The sequence below is a fragment of the Heptranchias perlo genome, chromosome 4 (assembly GCF_035084215.1).
Source record: "Heptranchias perlo isolate sHepPer1 chromosome 4, sHepPer1.hap1, whole genome shotgun sequence".
In the NCBI taxonomy this organism is placed as follows: Eukaryota; Metazoa; Chordata; class Chondrichthyes; order Hexanchiformes; family Hexanchidae; genus Heptranchias; species Heptranchias perlo.
Window position 1 is genome coordinate 128,233,522 of NC_090328.1, and position 24,883 is coordinate 128,258,404.

Consider the following 24,883-nt stretch of genomic DNA (forward strand, 5'->3'; position numbering starts at 1 on the left):
GAGTCTTCAGAGATCAGTGGGAGTGGGATTTCCAGCACTCAGATTTTAAATTGGAATTCTCACTCACCCGCCAATTTCCATTATGTAATATGTAGATCGAGAGAAACTATTTCCTCTGGTGGGGCAGTCCAGAGCAAGGAGGCATAAGCTTAAAATTAGAGCTAGGCCATTCAGGGGCGATGTCAGGAAGCACTTCTTCACACAAAAGGTAATGGAAATCTTCTCCCCCAAAAAGCTGTTGAGGCTGAGGGTCAATTGAAAAATTTCAAAACTGAGATTGATAGATTTTTGTTAGGTAAGGGCAATAAGGGTTACGGAACCAAGGCGGGTCGATAGAGTTGAGATACAGATCAACCATGATTGAAAGGAATGGTGGAACAGGCTTGGGGGGGGGGGCTGAATGGCCTACTCCTGTTCCTCTATTCCTTCCTGTGTTCCTATGTAACAGAGAGGTCCCCTCCATTGCAATGAATAATAAAAGTTCCGTTTTATTTTAAACAGAATAATTTTCATTTCTGAATGAAAAGAAGATTAAAAGGGGAATGTCTGTGCAGAAACATGTTTTGCAAACCTTCTTATGTTTGTTTACAAACGATGAGGCATAAATAATGTTGCAACACAACTCTATCGCTACCACGTTAGAACACGAATAGATAGCTATCAGCAACCAAATTCATTTAAACAACTACATGTAAACAAGGTAGTTGTCAAAAACAGGACTTAAAAGGTTTAATTTGTGAAGCTTTGCTCCTGGCGTGGAACCTCAGTCAATGAGAGTGTGGATTGGAGAATTAGGTGCGGCGGTCAGTGTTTACAATGCTTCCGGTGATTCATTTTAACCACCTGAAGATCAGGAGCACCACGAATTGGGCAAACTGAGCCCTGTGGCTGCTCTATTCTACCATATCCTATGATGATTAAGGTGGGTGTGCTGATCAGTGGAACGATACTCGTAGCGTTTTTAAAATCTGAACAAAATTCAACTGCCGCACCAACATGTACAATTAGCCAACAGGCTGGTTTCAGTCGATGCTTCTGTAAATGCCATATAGAACTGAACCACATGTAAACTAGTGAATACATCTTTCTCCTTTCAAAATGAGAATTCATTTGACAAGAATAAAGCTAAAAGAGCCACCTTTTGCCAAAGGATGGAGAAGTGGATTTTCTGTTAGCCGGGCTCCAGCAGTAGGAATGGTGCACAATGGGTTTTAAACCGGCCTGGTTGTACATTGCCACTCGTGCACTAATTTACAGTTTCCTGCCTCATCACACATGCAAAACAGACTCCAGGTGGGGAATCCGCCAGCCTCTGGGAACTTGCAGGTTGGGGGATAAGATTGGGGAAGGGGTAGGAAAACTGGCACTACCTGCAGCTATTTAAAGGACTGCAGCAGTCTTTTAAAATGGAAGAGTATTTCCAGGAGACAAGCACTTTGTTATTTCCGAATACGTAGCCACTTGTTAAGAAAAGAATAGCGCCAAAACAGAGCAGCAGATTCACCTGTGGAGCTGCTGCTGTAGCACGTGGAGGAAAGATGCATTGCTCTGTTTGGCACTCTAGGGCACCCTCCCCAGTAGTGCAGAGTGGCTGGGAGAAGACAAGAGGTAAATGCTATGTTGTCCATTCAAAGGAACAATCCGCAAATAAGAAAGAAATTTGCCTGAGAAAATCAGCCATGGCAAGGCTAGCCACCATAATATAGTATATGAATGGGCAAAGCATGCATGCACAAAATGTTTCCTCGTGTACTGTTACACACTGACTGCTGCCACATGCCAAGCATTCAAACTACCGTACAGTCGTCTGTATGCTTATCATGCACGGGCAGACAGCTGCAGGGCACAAAATGTAGCGGCAACCTGTAACTGGAACTCTTAACACACTGTCACCTGCTAAGGCCTTCGCACAAAAAATGGTTGAGCCCATTCCTGCATGGCTCCAGTATGAGCAACCCTGAGAAATATTATTAATGGTGCCAAAGACCCCAGCAAGGATGGCCTAGCTGCAGCGTCGATTAAGGTGACCACACACTCCATAGTTGACTGCAGAGCGTCAATGCAATGCACCAGAACCCCACTCAAGTTGGGAGTGGACTACTTCACACTCTTCAACATGTTAGTGGAAGCATGTGGCAGGCAGTCCCATGCATTGAGCAATTGCTGGTGCGGAAAGAGCACCTTTCTTTTAAAAGGCTGAGCCCCTCAGGTCTAAAGCTGTCCTCTTCGGCAGAGCGAGGACGCAAGTTGTATCTCCGATGACCCCTGTTTCCTGGTCTGTCCTTTCCACTGTACCCGCTCCTACTCACTTGTGCTCGGTGAATCACCCAGTGCTGACCCCCTTAACTCACTATCTAGATCATCCGGGGAGCCGATTTCTGTGCTGGTGCTTGGAATTGTGAGAGCGAGCGATGGGTGCAGCTTTGGGAGAGTTCTTACCCTCAATCTGTGCAGCTGCAAGGCCTGAGGCACTTGATGGACTTAGAAAAAGCGGAGAGGGAGAAGGGTTAGCATCTCGTGGCCGGGGTAAGAAGTAGTAGATGAGTGGCAGTACAATGCACCACCAGGTTATCATGCTGAGTGTTTAAGTGTGAGAGAGAGGGTTAAGTAGAAAGAGACAAGGAGGGGAAGATACCCACACACCCTGCTGTGCCTTGCCTCCAGCCTGGCCATCTCCAATGCTGCATGCCTTCTCTCTGCCAATGATGCTGATGATGGCCTCCTCCATTGTGTCAGGATCTATATAGAGGCCAGACTTCCTCCTGTTCTCACTTTTTGCATTTAAATTAGGCCCAACAACGAAAAGGGCACAGGCCCCCCACCGACTGAACTGCGTGGGTGGGTGCAGCAAATGTCCCGACGACCACCCGCCCAATGTACGCCACACGCAAAAATTGGTAAAGTTGGGAAATCCTGGACAGAAAATCACTGGCTGTGGGCAGACGATTTTCTGACCTGCACTCTCTCCCTGTGAGTGTCACTTCCCGCTGGAAGTTCCAGGTTGCAGAATCACCCCAATAAAGAACACAATATTGGCATTGTTTGTTACCCCAATTTTTTTTTTCCCACATACATTGATTATTTGTTATTCTAAATCTATTGCATTCTTTTTTTAAGGTTGAGCTCTCAGAATGGACCTCACTTATTCTCACCAACTTTCCGATCGAGTGTGTGCGACCTTTCCGCCAGTTTAAACTGCTGAGTAAGTGATTATCAAAATAAAAGGCTCATTTTGTATCTTGGAGCCAGATAGTGCAGCAAAGGCTAAACAGAACGAGCAGACGATAAACACAGAGAATTACATGAGACCACAATTATGATTTTTGAAAAACTGATTGACCTTTTTGCAGCAAATCTAAAGACTGATTTTTCTCTCGGCACCCTCAGTCAATGTCTGCAATTAACTGGATTGCTGTTACTAGATGAATTTAGTTAATCTACAAACTTTATCCACTGAGTCGAGAGCTCTGTACATCCAAACACATCAGATTATGTTCACAATTTAATTTCAGAAATAACATCACAACTCTTCATGGTTAGGCAAGTGATTTGGCACAGTGTAACATTCTGTTAAAATCCTGTGATTTTCTACACTTGATATATGTATTGCAACTTTGCATAAAAAGTTCCTGAGGCAGTAAAAATGCCAGCCTCTTAAGTTTTGTGCATTTAAATATGCTAATATGGTTGAAGACATAATTCTAGAGCAGCATTGCGATGCTTTCTGTTCATGTGGCCACCATTGACGGCCGTGCCTTCAGCTGCCTAAGGCCCTAAGCTCTGGAATTCCCTCCCTAAACCTCTTCGCCTCTCTATCCTCCTTTAAGACGCTCCTTAAAACCTACCTCTTTGACCAAGTCTTTTTGACTTTTAGTCAACAGTCCCAGTATCTCCTTAACGATCCTATGAAGCGCCTTGGGACGTATTACTACATTAAAGGCGCAAGTTGTTGTTGTTATTGTGGCGCGATGCGAGTTCACGCCTGTGAATTCTACAACATTGCCTTACTGATCTTGGCTGGGTCGTCAAGCTGCACTGGAGTGGAAGTCAGGAGCTTCTCCAAGTTGAGGTAAAAATTTCTGACTTGCATTTGGGGAAAGTGTGTAACAAAGACCATTTCTGATGTTTCTCTCCCTCAAAGTCAAAGTCAACCACTGTCTTGCTACCCTTTTCTTCCCCAGGGAAATGGAGGGGATGAAAAGAAGAACATGCAACTGTTATATATTCATTGCTTATGACTTTGTTATGAGTGACCCTTGTTACCGTCCAAAATGCCAAAACAAATCTGACCTTGTGGCCTGGACCATATGAGTATACTTAGTCATCAAAAATGCATAACTCTGAATTAAATTGTATGTATGTCAGTAAAATATCCTTCAGAGTGTCATTCTCTGACTCTCTTGTACCTTTCAGCTATATGTACCATGCTGCGCCTTTCTATTGGCCACATTTTCAGCACATACTGTAATGTTGAACACCCAAACAATGGAGTCTAACTAAAGTATGATAATCAAGGCAGTCTCAGACACACTTGACAAAGCAGCAAGTTTTGGGCAGACCCTGGGAGTGTCTTTCATTATTTTGCAGCAGCACTTGATATTTGTGTGTCTCTCTCTACAGGAACAAACCATAGAACTCTTGTGTTCAAATTCCTCCATGAACTTGCCCCTATCTCTGTACCCTCCTCCAGCCTTACAACCCTCTGAGAACTCTGCGTTCCTCCAATTCTGGCCTCTTGTGCATCCTCAATTTCTCTTGTTCCACCATTGGCGGCCGTGCTTTCAGCTGTCTAGGCCCTCGCTCTGAAATTCCCCCCCCTAAACCTCTTTGCCTCTCTCTCTCTTCCTTTAAGACACTCCTTAAACCTACCTCTTTGACCAAGCTATTGGTCACCTGTCCTGATATCTCCTTATGTGGCTCTGTGTCAAATTTTCTCTCATAACGCTCCTGTGAAGCGCCTTGGGACATTTTACTATGTTAAAGGTCTATATATACGCAAGTTGTTGTTGTTATGGAGCTGTTGCCAACAAACCACAAAAAAGCCCATAATTTGTCTCAGGCGATTCATCGCAAGCTCATGTTCCAGAAGATACAATGGTGTCACCACCACTGCAGCAACATCAAGGAGAGTACACTCTGCTAGAAAGCTCGGGCTGTGCATGAATGTTCAAATAGGATGGATCCTTCTCACCACCAGCCACCTGAAGCCTTCGAACAGGATCTATCACTTATTCCTTCTGCAAGGCCACAAGGGCAATCCAAAGCACAATCTTGAGCTGACTATGACTCTAAAAATATTGATACAAATGTCTCCAATCACGATGCCTGAACATAGGACATCTGCTCGTGTTTTGAGGGTCAATCACGTTTAACGTTTTTGCATGTATTTCTGTGAAACATCCCAACTGTGGAGTTTAAGTTACTCTGTTTTTTTAGAGCTAGTATAGGCTAATTGTGCATTTAGGTGTAGTAATTTTGTGAGTTAGTGCTAGCAGCATGGATGTTAACTTTTGTCCTTTATCTTAAAATTGTTCCTGGAACTAAACAGGTCGAACACACAATAATGCACTGACCTGGTGTTGGTACGTTTTTTGCTGACTTACTTGTCGAGGAGCAATCATGGGGAACGTGCAAATTTACTTAGGAATTACTGACTTCCACATCACATTAGTCTTGTTGAACTAGAACTGATGTAAAATCATCAGAGAGGGCTGGCAGAGTTTGATGAATAAACAGAGCAGGCAACAGCTTAACTAAATTCTCAGAACTTTTCAGTTAGCACAATAGCATTTGGAGGAGGAGCAATAATACCATGATAGCCCAAGAGGTTTTATCAGGAGATGGACCATCAGGTCTTGCTGCTGCCCAATGCAATGTGAACACGGTGCAACTGCCTGGAGCTCAGTGAGAAATGGTGCATAAGGAGGCTACAACTTAACAATTTCTGACCTGTGTCAACTTCTGGAACCATACTTGCATCCGAGGAGTAATATCTGGTAAGCGCATTCAGTAAAAATGGAAATAAAAATGACCACTACTCAACTTCTATATTACTGTACCTTTACAGGCACCAACAGAAGATACCACTTGGATCAACTAGTGTGCATTACATGTTTACATTTTGAGGTAACAGATGCCCTCTCCCAACATCATCGGCATATATCTTCAACACACAGATGCAGCACCAACTGGAAAAGTAGTCTTAATTTTACCAGTTGTATGGCATTCCCATGAATACTAGACACCGTTGATGGCTCTCACATCACCATTCACAGTAAGAAGAATCATTGTGTAGATTATTTTCCTTTTGAGGAGCTGATGTACTTATTATTAAGTAATTATTATTATTATTATGCAAGTATTATACTACTGCTATTATTCGCTTGTTCATCTTTGGTTCAATAAATTTGATTGATAACTTAAACCTAAAACGAGGTCTGACGTTGTGATACTTATCGTGATCGCTTATTGAAGAATGGAGGAGAATCTTGTGAGGGCACAGGTTCATTCCAGTAGCTAAAATAATGATCAGAAAGGTTTTTCTGTTTGTTATCTTAGGCACGATGCCAAATGCTTACCTACTTATCAAGGCCAGTAAAGATCCTTTCAAAGTCATAGGGAGTTAGGACTCACCTGTGAGAATAATCTAAAATACTGAAGCTGTAAAACCTCATGTAAGAAGAGTAGAAAAGATGCAGTTGGCTTTACCCTCCTAAATCAAATTTGTCCCTTGGTGCATCAGTCCTCCCATGTCCATATTTTAATGTCTTGATAAACAAATACTTGCGAATGAACCTACTGGCTGGTTTAACCCCAAATCTGATCATTTAACTGCGCCAGTTAGACAAGCTGATTAAGGATTGCACTAAGGTGTGCGTTCTGTAGAATATTAATTTGTTCGCCTCTGAAGTGTGGTGGTTCCCATTATTGTGAATACTTTTACAAAACACTGGACAACCCAGTTGACAGATTACCCATTTTATTCAAAATCTTGTCCTCATTTACAAGTCCCTTCCATAGCCCCACTCCATCCCATCTCAGCAAACCCCCTCCAGCCCTACATGTCATTCCAAGCCCTCCTCTCTAGCAAACTGTCATTATCATTGTTTTCAACTAAATGATTTAAGATTACACACCAGGAAGAGAAATATCCTTCAACCAAATTGACTAACTAGGATCCAATTCACCAACTGTGAATTTTGTTGAAAGTACTTAGTTCAACTTAGCAAAACATTTATGCAGCATTCACCAACCACTTTGCACTGAGGCTGTAACTCAAGCTCTGTTTCACCAAGCATCCACTTACATATACTTCAGCAGCAACTACCACCAGCAGCAGAGACAGCTAAGGTTTTTTCCAAACTGGTAGTTTCCCCAGGGTATGGGACATCATTGACCATGCATGTAGCCATTCAAGTGCCAACCAACAATCCGGTGGTGTACCGAAATAGAAAGGGCTGTATATGGTGACCACAAGTCCCGACCAGAATGGAGATGATTGAGTAATTCCCCCATCAATCAAGCCTGGAAAGGAACTGGGATTGATTACATGCACATAATTTGTATTATGTAAGTATCCTCCACCCACTGCATTTTGCTGGAGAAACAATCCTGCTGTACTTGGAAGACTCTGTTTGCTGTAGCTTCAGTTATGAGTTTGGAGGCTCTGTTTGCTGTAATTTATGATAAATAGACTCTGTTCACTATAGTTCATCAGTAAATAGACCCTGTTTGCTAAGTAAATGATGTTATAATACTACTGGGCTTATGGGTAAGTATATACAATTGTATTATGCAGGGCAGATAAAACCTGAGGCAGCACAAACAGTTTCTAATTCTTTAAATAATCCGTGTACAGGGAACTGCAGAAATGATCTGGCCATGTTTTTAGGAATTAGTTTATTTTTTCATTAAAAATCTGAACCAAATCATATCATTTCATTAATATGCTGGTATTAGTTAAGCCACATCAGCTCATATTTCCAATCTGAAACGCATAACAAGCATATGACATAGAACTCTGTATTGCTTCTTTCACAGAATTATGAAGTCGTACCTGCAGAGCACTGTTTGCCGCCATGAACTCTTGTTGTTTCTTTAGGCTTTCATCCATAGATTTAGACATAAAGAACCCCATCTTGGACCTATCAAATTCATTAAAAAAGCAATAATTTAACATATTTTACAAACAAAATATCATGCACTCATTTATTAACTCTAAAATCTCTAATGACTTTGTTTTACTCAAAATGTATAATGTCGAGAGGTTTCAGCTCAGGTTTTTGCACTAAAAATGGATCTTGCCATTTCTCATGTTAACAAATGTGAAATTATTTTTATTCAAATTAATTATATAGTTTTTAGTACAATGAATTTAAGAAATTATTGGGCAATATCACAAACAGAAATCTCACATGTAAAAATGAAGATCAAAACCAGAGTCTGACGTCATTTATGAAAATAATACTTTATGAAATCCCAGCGTCAATGACCACTCCTATAAGCAGACCTCACGTCCCCTACAATCCGGAGTGTGCCTTTACCAACCCAATATGTGACTGTACTCTGCCTTACTGGAATATACCACATGCCGCCAGGTGATTCTCCTCATCTTCGGCAGGTTAGTTTAATGTGAGTTTTTTTCAGACTGAGTCTCGTGCTATAAACCAATTTATTTAACAAGGAGCAGGTAAATGAACAGCACTCCCAGCAAAAAAAGTGCACCTGCAGTAACTTACAATCTTTGCTATGTTTCACGATATATCAAAACTATAAAAGCACTTCAACTGAGCTATGTTTCAACATAATTAAATAGTTGAAAACAGTTGCTTACTTCTTGTGTGGCAGAACACTACCAAACTAGCTCAAGCCCCCTGTTGGCTGTAGGCTGCTTAGCTGGGCTCAGATAACTACAGATAAACCCCCAATCTGAGGCTTCTGACTATACAGCTGTTAATTAAAGGACTACAGATGATCATTGACCCTGCTCCTTCTCACAAGTCTCAGACTCAGCTGTCAAGCAGGACCACCATCCCAGGATAACTTGGTATTTTAATCTGTGCCAGATAACTGAACTACCAGTTCAAGAACCTGTGAAGAACCTGCAAGAATAAGAACATAAGAAATAGGAGCGGGAGTAGGCCAATCGGCCCCTCGAGCCTGCTCCGCCATTCAATACGATCATGGCTGATCTGATCCTAACATCAAATCTAAAGAACACAAGAAGTAGGAGCAGGACCCGGCCACTCAGCCCCTGGGCAATTTGTAACATTAATAAATTGTAGTGATTTTAATATGTAGGTTGGCTGCCATTTCAAAGTTTTCAAACACAGACAATGCCTGTGGAACACGTCTAGAATCCCGTGTCTCAGAAGCTTTGAAATCAAAAACTTGTCCATTTAAACAATTAACATATTAAACTCTATTATCTGGCAGGAACCATCGATAGAATTGCGAATCATGCATGTATAACCCATTGATAACCATTCAGAAACCTGACTTGATTTAGTATTTCTGCAAGAGCTAGCCATTTTCTATGTGAACCTTGGTTTTTAACCCTTTATGCGCTGTTACTTGGAATAAAAAAACTCCCCCAAATATAATCTGGTATAGGCAAAAAATGCTTCTTTTTTGTCACAAGGCGACACATCAACAATAGCTTTTACTTTAGCATGTCATTGAAAACAGTTTGTTCCACCATGAATGAAGTGAGAAAACAACTCTGGGCTTTAACTTCAAACTTTTAACTTCTGGGCTTGTACATCTTTAGAGATTGATGGTGGTTTGGATAGATAAATCTACAAGAGCATTCACCAAAACTACATGCTCCTATCTATTGGAAAGATGACCACTATTCTAGCATGATAATTATCCAAAACATACACTGCTAGTTCTAAAAGAATTTGTAAATAATCGGTGGGTTAGATTACTGGAACCAAAGATCATCTTTAAATTTAAATTCAATAGGTAGATTGTAGCATAATTCACATGACCTTAAATACCTAGAAATTAACGTCTAACTATCTAAACTGTGCGCTTCCTGGCTTATCCGTTTCAATCAGTTCTAGTCAACTAGTGTTATTCACTACAAGGAAGGCTCCAGATCCTCAAGGCCAATCTCAATCATCCACTTAAGGGGTTTTCCAGGCCATTATTATGAATGCATACTCCCAGCGCAAAACTCCGTAACAGGAAATCACAGGTGTGCTCCCCACAATTTTCATCTTTAAGGTTAATGGGCAGAGAATCATAGAAAGCTTGTCCGCAGCAATCAAGGCTCTCCACCACAACTGCATATTCATAAGATTGCCGTTTATAGTCATGCCTTGGTTATCCCACAGTCTCTACATTCTTCCATGTGTGCATTTTGGCTGCTGCTGCAGATCCTAGCTCCTATTTCTCTCTGTCAGCAATCCCCCAGTTCTGCTTTGCCCATTTTTCATCTTCTTTTCACTTTCCTCTTGCTAGTTTCTGTCCTTCATACTCCAGTATTCCACCCGTCTTGCATAAAGCTCCTCCATATCCCTTACTCCATCTGTCATTACTCCACCATTGATCATCTCTCCTGTTACTGTCTCAGACTCAAGACCCCCTGGACGATATGATAACATCCCTCTGTTCTAACCCAGGCACCTTCCGTTGTTCACGGTCTGCCCATTGGTGGCGGGCACAGAGCAGCCTAACCAACACTCCTTAAAGGGACCACTGCAAGCCACTCCAAAACCACCTACGTTTCTGTTTCTTTTGAAAACAGATTTTTGTGGGGCCTGGAAGAGAATTCATGCTCCACCTGGCCCAGCAAAAACCTTCTAGGCCATTGCTGGTCCGTCCGCACCCCCTCCCCTACGATTATCCCTCTCCCTTTAACATCAAACTTCTGGCTTGATTCTGCAGTGGAGTCATCGGATTCAGTATGCTTTTGTGTTTGTTATTGAGCTGGCTGTCTATTGTTTGAGCCAAGTATCTCTGCATTGCAGACTCACTTCTCAAAAATGAGACAATAAATTTTGGTTTTCAGTTCCCCACAGCACTAAGATCACTCTAGTCAATTCAATGTGACTGAGACCTTGGCACATTGTTCCTTTTCGTTCTGCTTGACCTCTACATAACCTTTAGTATGGTTGACCATTAAATCCTCTTTCATTGCCTCTCCCTTGTTGTCCACCTCTGTAGCTTCATCCACTTCTGCTTCCACTGCTTCCATTCAAAGTTGTGGAGATGCCGGTGATGGACTGGGGTGGACAAATTTAAGGAGTCTTACAACACCAGGTTATAAAACTGTTGGACTATAACCTGGTGTTGTAAGACTCCTTACATTTGTCCATTCAAAGTGTCCATTTGGCTCAGCTGGTAGCACTCTCACCTCGAGTCAGAATGTCATGGATTCAAGTCCTACTAGATGTTTGACCACATAATATAGGCTGACACCTTTGTGCAGTACGGAGAGTGCTGCATTGACAGACGTGCTATCTTTCAGATGAGGCACTGAACTAAGGCTCTTTCTGCCTGCTCACATGGATATAAAAGATCCCATGTCAATCGAAAAAGGGCAAGGAATTCTCCTCTCCCGTTGTCTTAGCCAACATTTCTCTCTCAACTATTAGCATCAACAACTATGAGTACACTTCAAAAGTAATTAATTGGTTGTAAAGTTCTTTGGGACATCCTGAAAATGCGAAAGGTGCTACATAAATGTAAGCCCTTTCTTTCTTTCCTACCAGTTCCAATAGTCAGTACATCTGTTATACTGCTTCTTGGCTATATCATCCATAAACATGGGGCAGGATTTTAAAAGGGAAAAACGGGTGGGTTGAGGGCAGGGGAATGATCAAAATCGCTGTTTATGGGAGTGAGCAGACATCCCGGCTGGAACCCATACATTTTTGAATGAGACTCAGGCAAATCTGTGTGCGTGTGCACATCAGTCACCAGGAAGACCCGCCCCACTTAAATCCAGCAGTCCGACAATTAAAGGGGCAAATGTATCTCACTGAGGTACTTAAGCTCGTTTATTTTTTGTGTATTGGCCACTTAAAAAGATTTTAACGTTACCTGGGCAGCTTTCCCACGACTTCCGATTCACGTCTGGTGGAACCAAGCGGGAAGGGCCAGCTCTACGTAAAATAGACTAAAGGAATTAAATAAAATTACATTTCCCATTGTAAAAAAAGTAAATAAACAAACCTTAAAAACAATGTTGCCTTAACACCACCCCTCCCAACCGATCTCCAATGTCTCCACTCTAATCTTTGTTCCCCTCCCATCTCTATCCTAACTCCTTCTCAGACGTGTGCTCCTGTCGGCAGCCGGCCTGTCGATCAGCTTCCATATCTATGGACGTCAACTTCCATATCTATGACAATGATACTCAACTCTACCTCTCCACCACCACCCTTCATTCCCCAACTTTTGTTGTGTCTGTCTGACAAGATACCCTGGATGATCTAAAACCTTCTTCAGCTCAACATCAGCAAAACCAACGCCTTCCTGTTTAGCTGCCACCAGAAACTTTGCTGATTCTAGCTTCCGTCCAGACCAAATGGGGGAGTAATAACTAATCCTGATGGTGTTCAACCATGGTGTCCTGTTTAGTTCTGAAAGAAAGATATTCCTATTATATTTCAGTCACTTGAAATTATATGTAACAACCTCGAAGCAACACAACATGTGAACCATCACATAACTGTAAGAAATCATTGTGGAGAAAAGGGAAATAAAAAATTAATCATAATAAATAGTAAATCTTTGTGCTGCAAATAGGAGACCTATAAAAAAGTTATGAAACTTTTTAAAGGTAACTTTACTAGGTGTAAAGATTATTAAAAACGACTCTTAAAATCCTCACAAACAGCTTCTGTTGACTGTCACAAGTAAAAATTGCATGTGGAATAACACCAGAGAAACTAAAGTTTGACAAAGCGTATTTAATTATTTCACAGCAAACTGCTACAAAAAATGTCAAAAGGCTGATGCATAAAATCCCTTCATGGACAAATGCTGTTTAGCTGGAAAATTGAAAAAAAAACATCTGGTGCTAAAAACATGGACCTTCTGTTTTTTCAGGTGACAGTCAGGGTACAAAATCAAATTGTAGGAATGGTGTGACTGAGGTCTTCAGGTAGGAAGCTGAGCTAATAAGTCAAATTGAATGAAGGAAGATTCAATTATGCATCGTTGTAAATTGGACATTTCAGATTCCAATTCACAAAGCCAGCTCTTAATATAGAATCCAATTTGGTCACGAACCTATTTTGTTTTCACTTTAAGATTAGTCTGTTTACCAGCAGTGTCAGAACATATTGTTATAATGAACAAAAAATAAAGTAATTATTTCTGCATGCAGGAACAATTTTCCTTTGTCCTAGTTTTGTTTTCACGTGTTATTTTTTAATGCACACTGCTTTGTCCATATTTTGAAGTCGGCAAAAAGAAAATTTTTAGTAACTCATTTATTTTCAAACCTAGTAAATAATTTCTACACAGATCTAAGAATTTTTCACTTTGTCACCATACAGAAATACAGGTTATGTACTGATGTAACTGAATACTGGAATACTATTGATTACATTTGAGTAGCAATACTGTTCCTGAGTATTCTGTGAATCCTACAATCTACAATGTTACAATGTACAATGAGGCAACATTGAATTTTGCAGCAAAGAGGCATAAATCAAGATATTTCAGCCGATGACCTTAGTCTTTGTGATGCTGTCAATAAGATCATATTGGTTTTATTTATTCCACTGAGTTTGCTTGCTTGAATATAAATTTATATTTTTGTTACTGTTATTAAGAATTGAATGTTATCCATTGTTTCCAGGATTTTAATTTTATCTCTCAGCATTTCCCTCTTATGTCACACATAATTCTTGAGACTAGGGCCACATACGTGGACAACTTCCATGTCAAGAGTTTGATGTCACAAAATGCCGCAGGCTCAAAGAAGAGAATATCATGAAAGTACAACACTAAGTTCAACTATCAGGCAAGAACACTTGCTTTTAAGGAGTCCTATTACCCAAAAGAGTGAAGAGGAGGGCCACAAAATGAATTCCCACTTTAAAACATCTTAGTTACTCGAATAGGCTCAATTCGCTGGGTCTCCATACTTTAGAGAAGAGTAGACATGGGGTGATTTGATCAAGGTTTATAAAATAATGAAGGGATCAGATTGTCTTTATGTAGACCAATTATTTTAACTGGATAGGTTAAAATAAGTTACGCTTACAAGTTACGTAAGGGCAGAACTAGGTTCGATGTTAGGCGGTTCTTCTTTTCCCAGAGAATAGTGGCCCTCTGGAACAGGATGCCGGCTTGTGCGATGAAGGCTGCCTCGCTGAATTCCTTGAAGCAAGTGCTGAACCCGTCTCTGACTGGGGCTGAGGTCACCTCATACAAGAGGTAGGTACCTTGTAACATTAATCAGGGCCAGGGTGGACTCCTTGACTAGTTTCGATCTCCCAAAGGGGTCGGAGAGAAATATTCCAGATTTTTATTCCTAATTGGCCTGGGTCTTTATATGTTTTTTCACCTCTCCCAGGAGATTACATGGCTCCGTGTGGGATGGGGTTGGGAGTGGATGTGTATTGCGATGCATAAGGCTTCACAACTGTGTATGAGACCAGCTGGATGGAGCAGTGGGTTCTTTGCTGTCCGCCATTTCTGTATGTTTAGATAAACCTCTTTCATGAATTTACATTACAAAAGGTGTTCCCTATGGGTCACCTTACAAGAATGTTAAATGTAGTTGTGTTAATGACATGTATTCTCTTTGAGATAGGTATAAGATACGAAATGACCAAACCCAGTAGGTAGACAGGGTCACAAGTCTCCACCAATTCCACCCTGTTGGAGATGATCAACAATAAATTCACATGAATCCCCTTCCAATTAGTCTCCCTTTAGGGAAGTGTTTGGCTTCACTTGGTACCCCCTCCAGTGGCACCACTGAGGTTAGGAATGCTGTGCGAAGAACAGGCATGAATCTTCTCAATCAGGTTTATATTCCAAACGTGTAGTATCGGTATGCCCCTTTCTGCCAATACAGCAAGTGATCGGGAATCCAAGAATGGGGAATGTTAAGTATGAATGAGTCCCATATGTCTCACCCAGACATGTGATACCAAAGTTGATACTAAATATGCACCAAATCTGAGGTAGGATAATCTACCCTCATCTTTAAGCACAAGAGCCTAAAATAGGCACAATTTATTGCCCAAATAGTTGGTCTCTTACATACATTTGCATGAGCAGTGGAAAGACAATGGTGGAAAAAAGAAGTGGGAATGATAACAGGATATTGTGCAGGGTGCTGAAAAGGGAAAGGTCACATGCTAATACATAGTGCTATTAAAGCAACAGATCCTGACAAAATTCTGTGCACTGTTGCTATCTGCTCATTAACTATGGCATGTGAAAAAGATTAAATAAAGAACATTGTGTATTATTACAGCTTAAGATAATACGAGAAAGCTGGAGATAGACGATTGCATGACTAATTTTAAACAAGAAATGTTATAATATTATGACAAAATTCAGGACAGACGTATTACAGCTCTACCCAATTTCTTTAGTTTTGAACTGGATCAAATGTCTGAAGCACATCTGCTGGTATAGCATTTATAATAAGTATGAATGGGAGCATCAGCCAAATGTCATGATATTGCTGTTTTGTAATCTTCAATGAATGTGCAAAGCTTATATTCTTTGTATTTTTATGAAATTTTGTTGCTGGGACACAGATTTGAGATTGCGAAGTGTGAAAACTAGATTTGAGCTTTAACACTGATGAATTGTTATCTTGCATGCAAGTGACATTAGTGCATTTGTAACCATTTGCCTGAGATGTAACTATGTCATATTTCAGGAATTAATGCATCATATTTATGGCAACGATGTAAAGCTCTCCAATTTGATGATTTGTTTTCAATAGACCTACATTTGTGCCCTGAATAGTGAGTGCAGTGCAGCCACACATTGCAGCAATGAGGCTCCATAAAATTTTATTCTGAGTTATAGTGTTGTCTCTTTAAAAAATAAAGTAAGGATCAGATAATCCACAATTAACAGACATTGCAGTAAACATACTTCTGGAGAGCCACCCAGTAGTCAAGGACCGTGTGGGGCATCAAGAATTAAACTCCTGGCACTCAGTAGGAATTAATGTTATGTGACAATTTTAACGGTCAATCACAGCACCGCCTACAAGTACTGTTGCCTCTAAGTCAGAAGGTTGTGAGGTCAAGCCCCACTCCAGAAGCTTGAGCACATAAACTAGGCTGACACTTCAGTGCAGTACTCAGGGAGTGCTGCACTGTCGGAGGGGCCGTCTTTCTGATGAGATGTTAAACTGAGGTCCTGTCTGTCTCCCAAGTGGATGTAAAAGATCCAATGGCAATCTTTGAAGAACAGCTGGCAATTCCCCTCCCCATCCCGTGTCCTGCTCAACATTTATCCCTCAACCAACATCATTGGCTGGGAAGCATTTTGGGATGTCCTGAGGTCGTGAAAGGCGCCATATAAATGCAAGCAGTATTGTATTTATCTTTTTGCCTTCCAATCTTAATGATTTAAAAAACCTGCTGAAAAGAAACTGCCAGAAGCTAAAGAAAAATAATTCATAAGTACAATTGACTGAGGCATCCTAAGAAAATTCGGTACACTGCGCATGTTCAAACTGCACAATCTAAATTCAGTTCACTACCAGGGCAAAAATATCAAGTCCAAGCCCAGGCTTTTGGGAGAGGCGTTTGCCTTAACGTAAAACTTTGATGAAGGCATTAAAAGACACAAAAAATAATTCAATGGATAATTTTAATTATATAATTGTGAAATATGTATTTGTTTGAATTTTGATTTTGCTTGAACCCTTAATTTGGACATTAGAAATATTAGTTACTGAGAAAGACTGATGGATGTAAAATTTAAAGATGAAAAGGTTTCAGACAATATCTTGAGCAATTTGTAGGGAAAAGATAATACAGTGTTACTCAGTGGCCAGATTGTGCAGCACTGGAGTGATTTGCACACTAACGTAATGTTTTTTAAATACAGGAATTACATGCAGATGTAAGATTTTTTATTATATTTATAAGCTGTTAGAGAGAAAAGCAGGAGTGAAGAAAGAGAGATACAGAAGAAGACGATATAAAAGAGAAACAGTAAAATAAAGACAACAAAGACAGGTAAGAGAGAAACCATCTTCTTTGACTTACGGTGTGCACTGCCACAGGAGATCGACTAGTGATATACAAGTCTTGCATATTGCATGCACTTCTTGTAAGAGTCACATTTACTTCCTGTAACATTTTACCATCACGTTCGCTGTCATACTTTGATGATAACACCCCCAATTGTTATAAAGTAGCATATCCTCTGACTCTCCATATGCAACACCATGGGAGATCTACTAATCACTGTTTATATAACACTGTTAATGTAAATGTCCACAAATATCAAGCAACAATGGCAGAAAAATTAGAAAAGGTAACTGAGGACATTGTCAAAGAGCTACGTTTTGAGGAAACTTTGCAAGGTGAGAAGTAGCAAAACAGGGGTTTAGGAAGAGAGTTGCAGAATGTAGGGCAAGAAAGACTGAAGGCTCTGCCACCAAAGGTTGAAAGATAGGAGGGGGTTGCAGAGGAGGACAGAATTGAAAGAGCATAGGCTGTACACTGGCACCTAGGGCTAGAGGAAGTTGCAGTGCTAAAGTGGGGCAAGTCCTTCTACCTGTAAACTAGAAGGATTTTGAATTCAATTCATTGGGAAATGGGCAGTCAATAGAGGTTGACAAGTAGAGTGATGGTAGGGGAGTGAGACTTAGTGCGGGATAAGACGCAGACAGACATAGTTTTGGATGGGTTAGAGCTTATTTTAGGCGAATCTCAGGGAGACTATGATGAGAGGTTGCATAGACTAAGCTTGTAATCCCTTGAGTATAGAAGATTAAGGGCTGATTAAGGGTAGATAGAGAGAAACCATTTCCTCTGGCGGGGCAGTCCAGTACAAGGGGGCATAACCTTAAAAATAGAGCTAGACCATTCAGGAGTGATAGAAATCTGGAACACTCTCCCCCAAAAAGCTGTCGAGGCTAGGTCAATTGAAAATTTCAAAACTGAGATTACTAGATTTTTGTTAGGCAATGGCATTAAGGGTCACGGAACCAAGGTGGGTAGATGGTGTCCCACACCAAGTCCCATTTACCTATCACCCCTGTGATCACTGACCTACATTGGTCCCCAGTCCAGCAACACCACGATTTTAAAATTCTCATCCTCGTTTTCAAATTCCTTCATGGCTTTGCCCTTCCTTATCTCTGTAACCTCCTCCAGCCCTATAACGCTCTGAGCTCCTCCAATTCTGGCCTCTTGCACAGCCCCGATTTTAATTGCTCCACCATTGGTGGCTATGCCTTCAGCTGCCTAGTTCCTAAGCTCTGAAATTCCCTCCTTAAATCTTTCCGCCTCTCTACCTCTCCTCCTTGAAGACGCTCCTTAAAACCTACTTCTTTGACCAAGCTTTTGGTCACCTGTCCTAATATCTCCTTATGTGTCTCGGTGACAAGTTTTGTTGAATAACGCACCTGTGAAGCACCTTGGGATGTTTTATTACTAAAGGCACTAAATAAATGCAAGTTGTTATTGTTGTTAAGATACAAATCAGCCATGATCTAATTGAATGGTGGAGCAGGCTCAAGGTGCTGAATGGCCTACTCCTATTCCTATGTTCCTTCCTATGAGAGTATTGGAGAAGGCAATCCTGGAGGTGACAAAGGTATGGATGAGAATTTCAGTGTTGGTGGGGGTGAAGTAAAAGAGAAGACGAGCAATTTTGAGGAGGTGCAAATAGGTAGTCCTGGTGATGGCTTGGATTATAGGCTTTGAAACCCAGGGTCAAACAGGACACCACTGTTGCACACCATTAGGTGTAGTCTAAGTAAGGGGATGAAATTGTGTTCTAGGGTGAACAACAGATGAACAGATTGGCTTTGGTTTTGCAGATGTTAAGTTGGAGAAAGTTCTGGCTCATCCAGAATTTGATGTTGGATAAGCAGTGAGGCAGTACAATGATTGTCAGTGGCGTCAAGGGAATGGTAGAAAGATAGATCTAGATATTGTCAGCATACTTAAGACTGAAACTAGAATCTTAAACTTAAGTAAAGCCAATTACATAGGTATGAGGGGCGAGTTGGCTAAGGTAGATTGGGAAATTAGATTAAAAGGTAAGACAGTAGATAAGCAATGGCAAACATTTAAAGAAATATTTCAATATTCTCAACGAATATACAGTCCATTGAAAAATAAAAACTCCACGGGAAAAGTGATTCATCCGTGGCTAACTAAAGAAGTTAAGGTTAGTATTAGATTAAAAGAAGAGGCCCATAATGTTGCGAAGAAGAGTAGTAAGCCTGAGGATTGGGAGAGTTTTAGAAACCAGCAAAGGATGACCAAAAAATTGATAAAAAGGGAGAAAATAGAATACGAAAGTAAACTAGCAAGCAATATAAAAACGGATTGTAAGAATTTCTACAAGTACGTAAAAAGGAAGAGAGCAGCAAAAATAAACGTTGGTTCCCTAGAGGCTGAGACAGGAGAAATTATAATGGGGAATCAGGAAATGGCAGATGCGTTAAAAACAAATATTTTGTACCTGTCTTCACAGTAGAAGACACAAAAAGAAATAATGGGGAACCAAGGGGCTAATGAGAGTGAGGAACTGAAAGTAATTAACATCAGTAGAGAAAAAGTACTAGAGAAACTAATGGGACTAAAAGCTGATAAATCCCCAGGACCTGATGACCTACATCCTAGGGTTCTAAAAGAGGTGGCTGCAGAGATAGTGGTTGCTTGGTTATGATCTTCCAAAATTCCATAGATTCTAGAACGGTCCCAGTGGATTGGAAGGTAGCAAATGTAACCCCGCTATTCAAGAAAGGAGGGAGAGAGAAAACAGGGAACTACAGGCCAGTTAGCCTGACATCAGGAAAATGATGGAATCCATTATTAAGGAAGTGGTAACAAGGCACTTAGAAAATCATAATATGATTAGGCAGAGTCAACACTGTTTTATGAAAAGGAAATCGTGTTTGACAAATTTATTAGGGGTCAATTTTAGGATGGCCGAGGGGGTGCGTTCGTGGCGGGGGGGTTCCTAAAATTGGGGAATCCTGGAGCAGGTCCAGAGTCCGGCTCCAACCCGCCCACTTCCAGGTTTCCCAATGACGCGAATCGGTGCGCGCGCAGCCCCCGCATGCGGGACTCCCACCGGCAATCAAAGCCGGCGGGATGACAGTTTAGATAGTTAGGGAGGTACTTGAGGTCGTTGACAGACCTCATTGGGAAGAGATTTTAGCAGGGATGTGCTTTTGGACTCTCCTCAGCGTGTTTCCCATGCTGTGAGAAACACTCCCTGTTGTTGCAGACGTGTTTCAGTCAGCAGCCATTGGGAGATGCAGAGGATTCCTTGACAGTTGGGGGGAATACCTCATTCATTGCAGCAGGGCACTCTGTCACCTCAGACAAATCTTTGCCTGCCACACCGTTGTCTCCACACTCAAAATTATTACAACATACCCTAAACGCTGCTGACCAAACACATTTACCTACTTTGAAGACCCCCTCACACTCACACCGTCAGGATGGGGAGGGGGGAGGGGTTCCATAGCTGCATTCATCACTCCATTGGAGGACGACCAACATCACCAGTCTCGCCAGGCACGCCGTCCACCTCCGCCACGTGGAGCTACACAACACAGTGCTGCGCAACAGGCACCTGCACAAAGTAGTTGTGCAACTACACATACACCCACTGTAGGGTGACCCAATGGGTGGTACCAAGGGTGTTCATGGAGAACCTCATGAAAGGGCATTATTGCACAAGCCAGTCAAGAATGGCCAAGACGTAGCAGTAGTGGTGACAATATAATATGTAATGTGAGTTGATCAGAAATCAAATATAAGTAAAAACCATGACAAACCCTCAAACACCCTTGTGCATCCCCTTCATGCTCACGACACGTTTGCCTTACGCTTCCTACTACGCATACGTGATGCATGCCCTGTGGCTACAGCACAGGTAGTGGCAGGTTGGGTGAGGCTGACTGTGAAAGAGATGCATGAGAGGGTGAGTATGAGACAGAACCATGAAATTGAATGTTGAGTGGTAGTGGTGGGATGAGTACTGGGGAGATAAGGAAGTGCAGGTAAGATGAGGATGAGAGTTCAGTGCGTGTGAGGATTGATGTGATAGAGTAGTGTTGGCAGTGCAGAAGGAGATGTGGGGTGAGGGCGGTGATGTGGCAGACGGAGTGTAGGGGAATGAGTAAGAGTACTCACTTTGGCTGACCTGGTTAGGTCATTGAAGCGCCTCCTGCACTGTATGCAGGTGCGTGATATGTTGGTGGTGCTGGTGACCTCCTCTGCCACCTCGAGCCTGGCCTTCATGGTGGCAGAGGCAGGCCACTTCCTCCCACCCGCCGGGTGTAAGATCTCTGTCCTCCTCCTCCTCCTCACCCCATCCAGTAAGACCTGGAGTGAGGCATCATTAAACCTGGGAGCAGCCTTCCCCCTGGGATGTTCCATGCTGTAATTTTGCCTATTTTCTGCAGCATCAGTCAGTGGAGGACTGCCCCTTTAAATAGGGCTCCTCCAGCTGACAGCCTATGATGCGGGTGCGCAGTCCGCCCGCTGCGCAGCTTTCCTGCGCGAAACCCGGAAGCCAAGGTAAGTGGCTTCAATTTACTTACAATCGCGTGCCAAACCCATCGATTTCACTGGGCGCGTTACCCACGCGTCCAGTCGACCCCCCCCTGCCAACCCGCCTCCCTCCTAATATCAGGCCCTTAGAGTTTTTTGAGGATGTAACTAGCAGGGTAGATAAAGGGGAACCAGTGGATGTCGTATATCTGGATTTTCAAAAGGCATTCGATAAGGTGCCACATAAAAGGTTGTTATGCAAGATAAGGGCTCATGGGGTTGGGGGTATTATATTAGCATGGATAGAGGATTGGTTAACGGACAGAAGACAGAGAGTAGGGATAAACGTGACATTTTCAGGTTGGCAGGCTGTAACCAGTGGGGTGCCGCAAGGATCAGTGCTTGGGCCTCAACTATTTACAATCTATTTTAATGACTTAGATGAAGGGACCGAGTGTAATGTATCCAAGTTTGCTGGCGATACAAAGCTAGGTGGGAAAGTAAGCTGTGAGGAGGACACAACAAGCCTGCAAAGGGATATTGACAGGTTAGGTGAGTGGGTGAGAAGGTGGCAGTTGGAGTATAATTTTTTTTATTATTCGTTCATGGGGTGTGGGTGTCGCTGGCGAGGCCAGCATTTATTGCCCATCCCTAAATGCCCTTGAGAAGGTGGTGGTGAGCCGCCTTCTTGAACTGCTGCAGTCCATGTGGTGAAGGTTCTCCCACAGTGCTGTTAGGTAGGGAGTTCCAGCATTTTGACCCAGCGACGATGAAGGAACGGCGATATATTTCCAAGTGTGTGGAAATGTGAGGTTATTCACTTTGGTAGGAAGAATAGAAAAACAGAATATTTTTTAAATGGTGGGAAACTATTAAATGTCGGTGTTCGGAGAGATTTGGGTGATCTCGTACAAGAAACACAAAAAGTTAGCATGCAGGTACAGCAAGCAATTAGGAAGGCAAATAGTATGATGACCTTTATGCAAGGGGTTGGAGTACAAGTGTAAGGAAGTCTTACTACAATTGTACAGGACTTTGGTGAGACCTCACCTGGAGCACTGTGTACAGTCTTAGTCTCCTTATCTAAGGAAGGATATACTTGCCTGAGAGGAGGGGCAACTAAGGTTCACTAGATTGATTCCTGGGTGGTCCTATGAGGAGAGATTGAGTAGAATGGGCCTATATTCTCTGGAGGTTAGAAGAATGAGAGGTGATCGCATTGAAACATTTAAGATTCTGAGAGGGCTTGACAGGGTAGATGCTGAGTGGCTGTTTCCTCTGGCTGGAGAGTCTACAACTAGGGGGCTTAGTCTCACGATAAGGGGTCGGCCATTTAAGACTGAGATGAGGAGGAATTTCTCCACTCAGGGGGTTGTGAATCTTTGGAATTCTCTACCCCAGAGGGATGTGGATGCTGAGTCGTTGAATATGTTCAAGGCTGAGATAGATAGATTTTTGGACTCTGGGGGAATCAAGAGATATGGGGATTGGGTGTGAAAGTGGAGTTGAGGTTGAAGATCAGCCATGATCTTATTGAAGGTGGAACAGGCTCGAGGGGCCGTATGGCCTACTCTTGCTCCTATTTCTTATACATATAGGGACTGACTGTTTCATTTCAGCTTCAAACTAGGAAGGGGCGAGCTCTGCATTAAGCTCCACATTGCTAATCAGCTGAACACATGTAATCTTAACATAAAATTGTCAGTTCTGAAATGAGAATTAACTCGAGAGAAAGATTTTAAAAAATGCTGGAAATGCACAATATTTCTGAGGAGAGTACAGCTGAAATTTGAATTTTTTTGTCAGATTCTGAACAACCTGTACATTTTTCTGCATTTCCTTTTTTTTTTAAAAAAAAGCAAATATTAAGAGAAGCAAATACAAATTCCAGTCCCCACTATTTTACCATTTGAAAATAAATAGGTTGACCAGGGGGGAGAAAAAAAGTTTATATAAGCCAGGTAAACAATTGTAAGGTAGAGAATGATTTGTTTCCAGGCTTTATTTCAATATATATATATATATATAAAGACGTTGCTTTGAAGTGAAGCCCTTAAAAAACAAGCTCTCCTATGTTTCGCAGCTATTCACTAAGCCGCCAGTGACATTAGTTGGCCATCTGTAGTTATAGGCAGCCTAGAGCTGAGAAACACGAGAGCACATACTGAAATAGGTGAAGGGAATTCGGCTCAATCTGTGAGCTCTAAAAACAGACTCCGCACACTGACCAGCAGTGAATTTCACTATAACGATGGGTGAGCCTTGCCTGGCAATGGGAGACCTGGCAAGGCTCTCCAATGTCCTCATTTACCCCTATGCTTTAATAAGGCCGAGGGAACAGCATTCTACAATAGTGTTATTACTCTTTTTTTAAAAAAAAAGAAATAAACATTTAGAGTCTGAAGCACTGGAAGAGCAATTTCTGTTCGGATTTTTTTTTTCTCCAAATTTGGCCCGTTTCCATGACTTTTGGTTTTGATTTTCTTCTTTTCAGGCGCTGCCAGTGGGTTTTGGAGAGGATCTGGTAATGAAAGTGTTAGTGGAGGTCGCACGTACCGTGACTGGGCTGAGCCGGGCTCTGTCTCTGGGATTGTCCGCCTCACTGCTCCCTTTGTCCCGGATCCTCCCTGAGTTCAGCAGCACAGGGTTCTCAATGTCCTCCCCTCCTGCCTGTCACAAAAACGAACCAGCCACCCACTTGCCCTGAGTTTCAACAGCATCCGGATTTCCCAATTGCAATTATTATTTTTTTTTTTTGCGGGCGCTATTCCGATTAGCGCAGTGGCATTATGTTCTGCCCCCCTCCCTCTTAAAAAGTGCTTCAAAGGAAGATTTGTTTGCAGTGCGGATGGGGTTCGTTATCTGAATGTGGAGCTTAACGTGTGGTGGGGTAGGGAGGGAAGGTTGGGTTGAGTTGAGTGGTGGGCAGGTATGCAACACTGGAGGAGGAAGGGACAAGAAAGAATGCCAGTGCAGAGGTACTGGTTTTCTTGCCTGTTCAAAAGAGATTGGTGGTGACGAGTTGAGTGACAAAGTGAGAGTTTGGGTGAGTGAGGGAAGATTTGAATGGTTAGGGAGTAAAGGAGATTGGTGTTGCCCGCAAGAGAGATTGAGCTCTTAGTGGGAAGAAGAGATGGTGGGAGTAGAGATGACGAGTGAGCAGCTATGGAGGAAAATAAAGAAAGCACTGG

The 24,883-nt window shown here is 42.1% G+C and overlaps 1 protein-coding gene across 3 annotated transcripts in view; it reads right to left on the reverse strand.

Annotated features, from left to right (window-relative positions):
• plgrkt (plasminogen receptor, C-terminal lysine transmembrane protein) overlaps window positions 1-24,384 on the reverse strand; it is a 78,329-nt gene extending 53,945 nt beyond the window's left edge. Inside the window, exons 1-3 of one of the 3 annotated variants that reach the window (XM_067983629.1) lie at window positions 24,249-24,384; window positions 12,052-12,113; window positions 8,057-8,144 (exon numbers count right to left, since the gene is read on the reverse strand). In XM_067983629.1, the coding sequence (XP_067839730.1) occupies window positions 8,057-8,137 (81 nt within the window). In that variant the 5' untranslated portion in view covers window positions 8,138-8,144; window positions 12,052-12,113; window positions 24,249-24,384. Of the gene's footprint in view, window positions 1-8,056; window positions 8,145-12,051; window positions 12,128-24,248 lie in introns of all 3 variants that reach the window. The other 2 variants (XM_067983628.1, XM_067983630.1) reach the window with 2 other exon arrangements.
• Window positions 24,385-24,883: the final 499 nt, after the last annotated feature.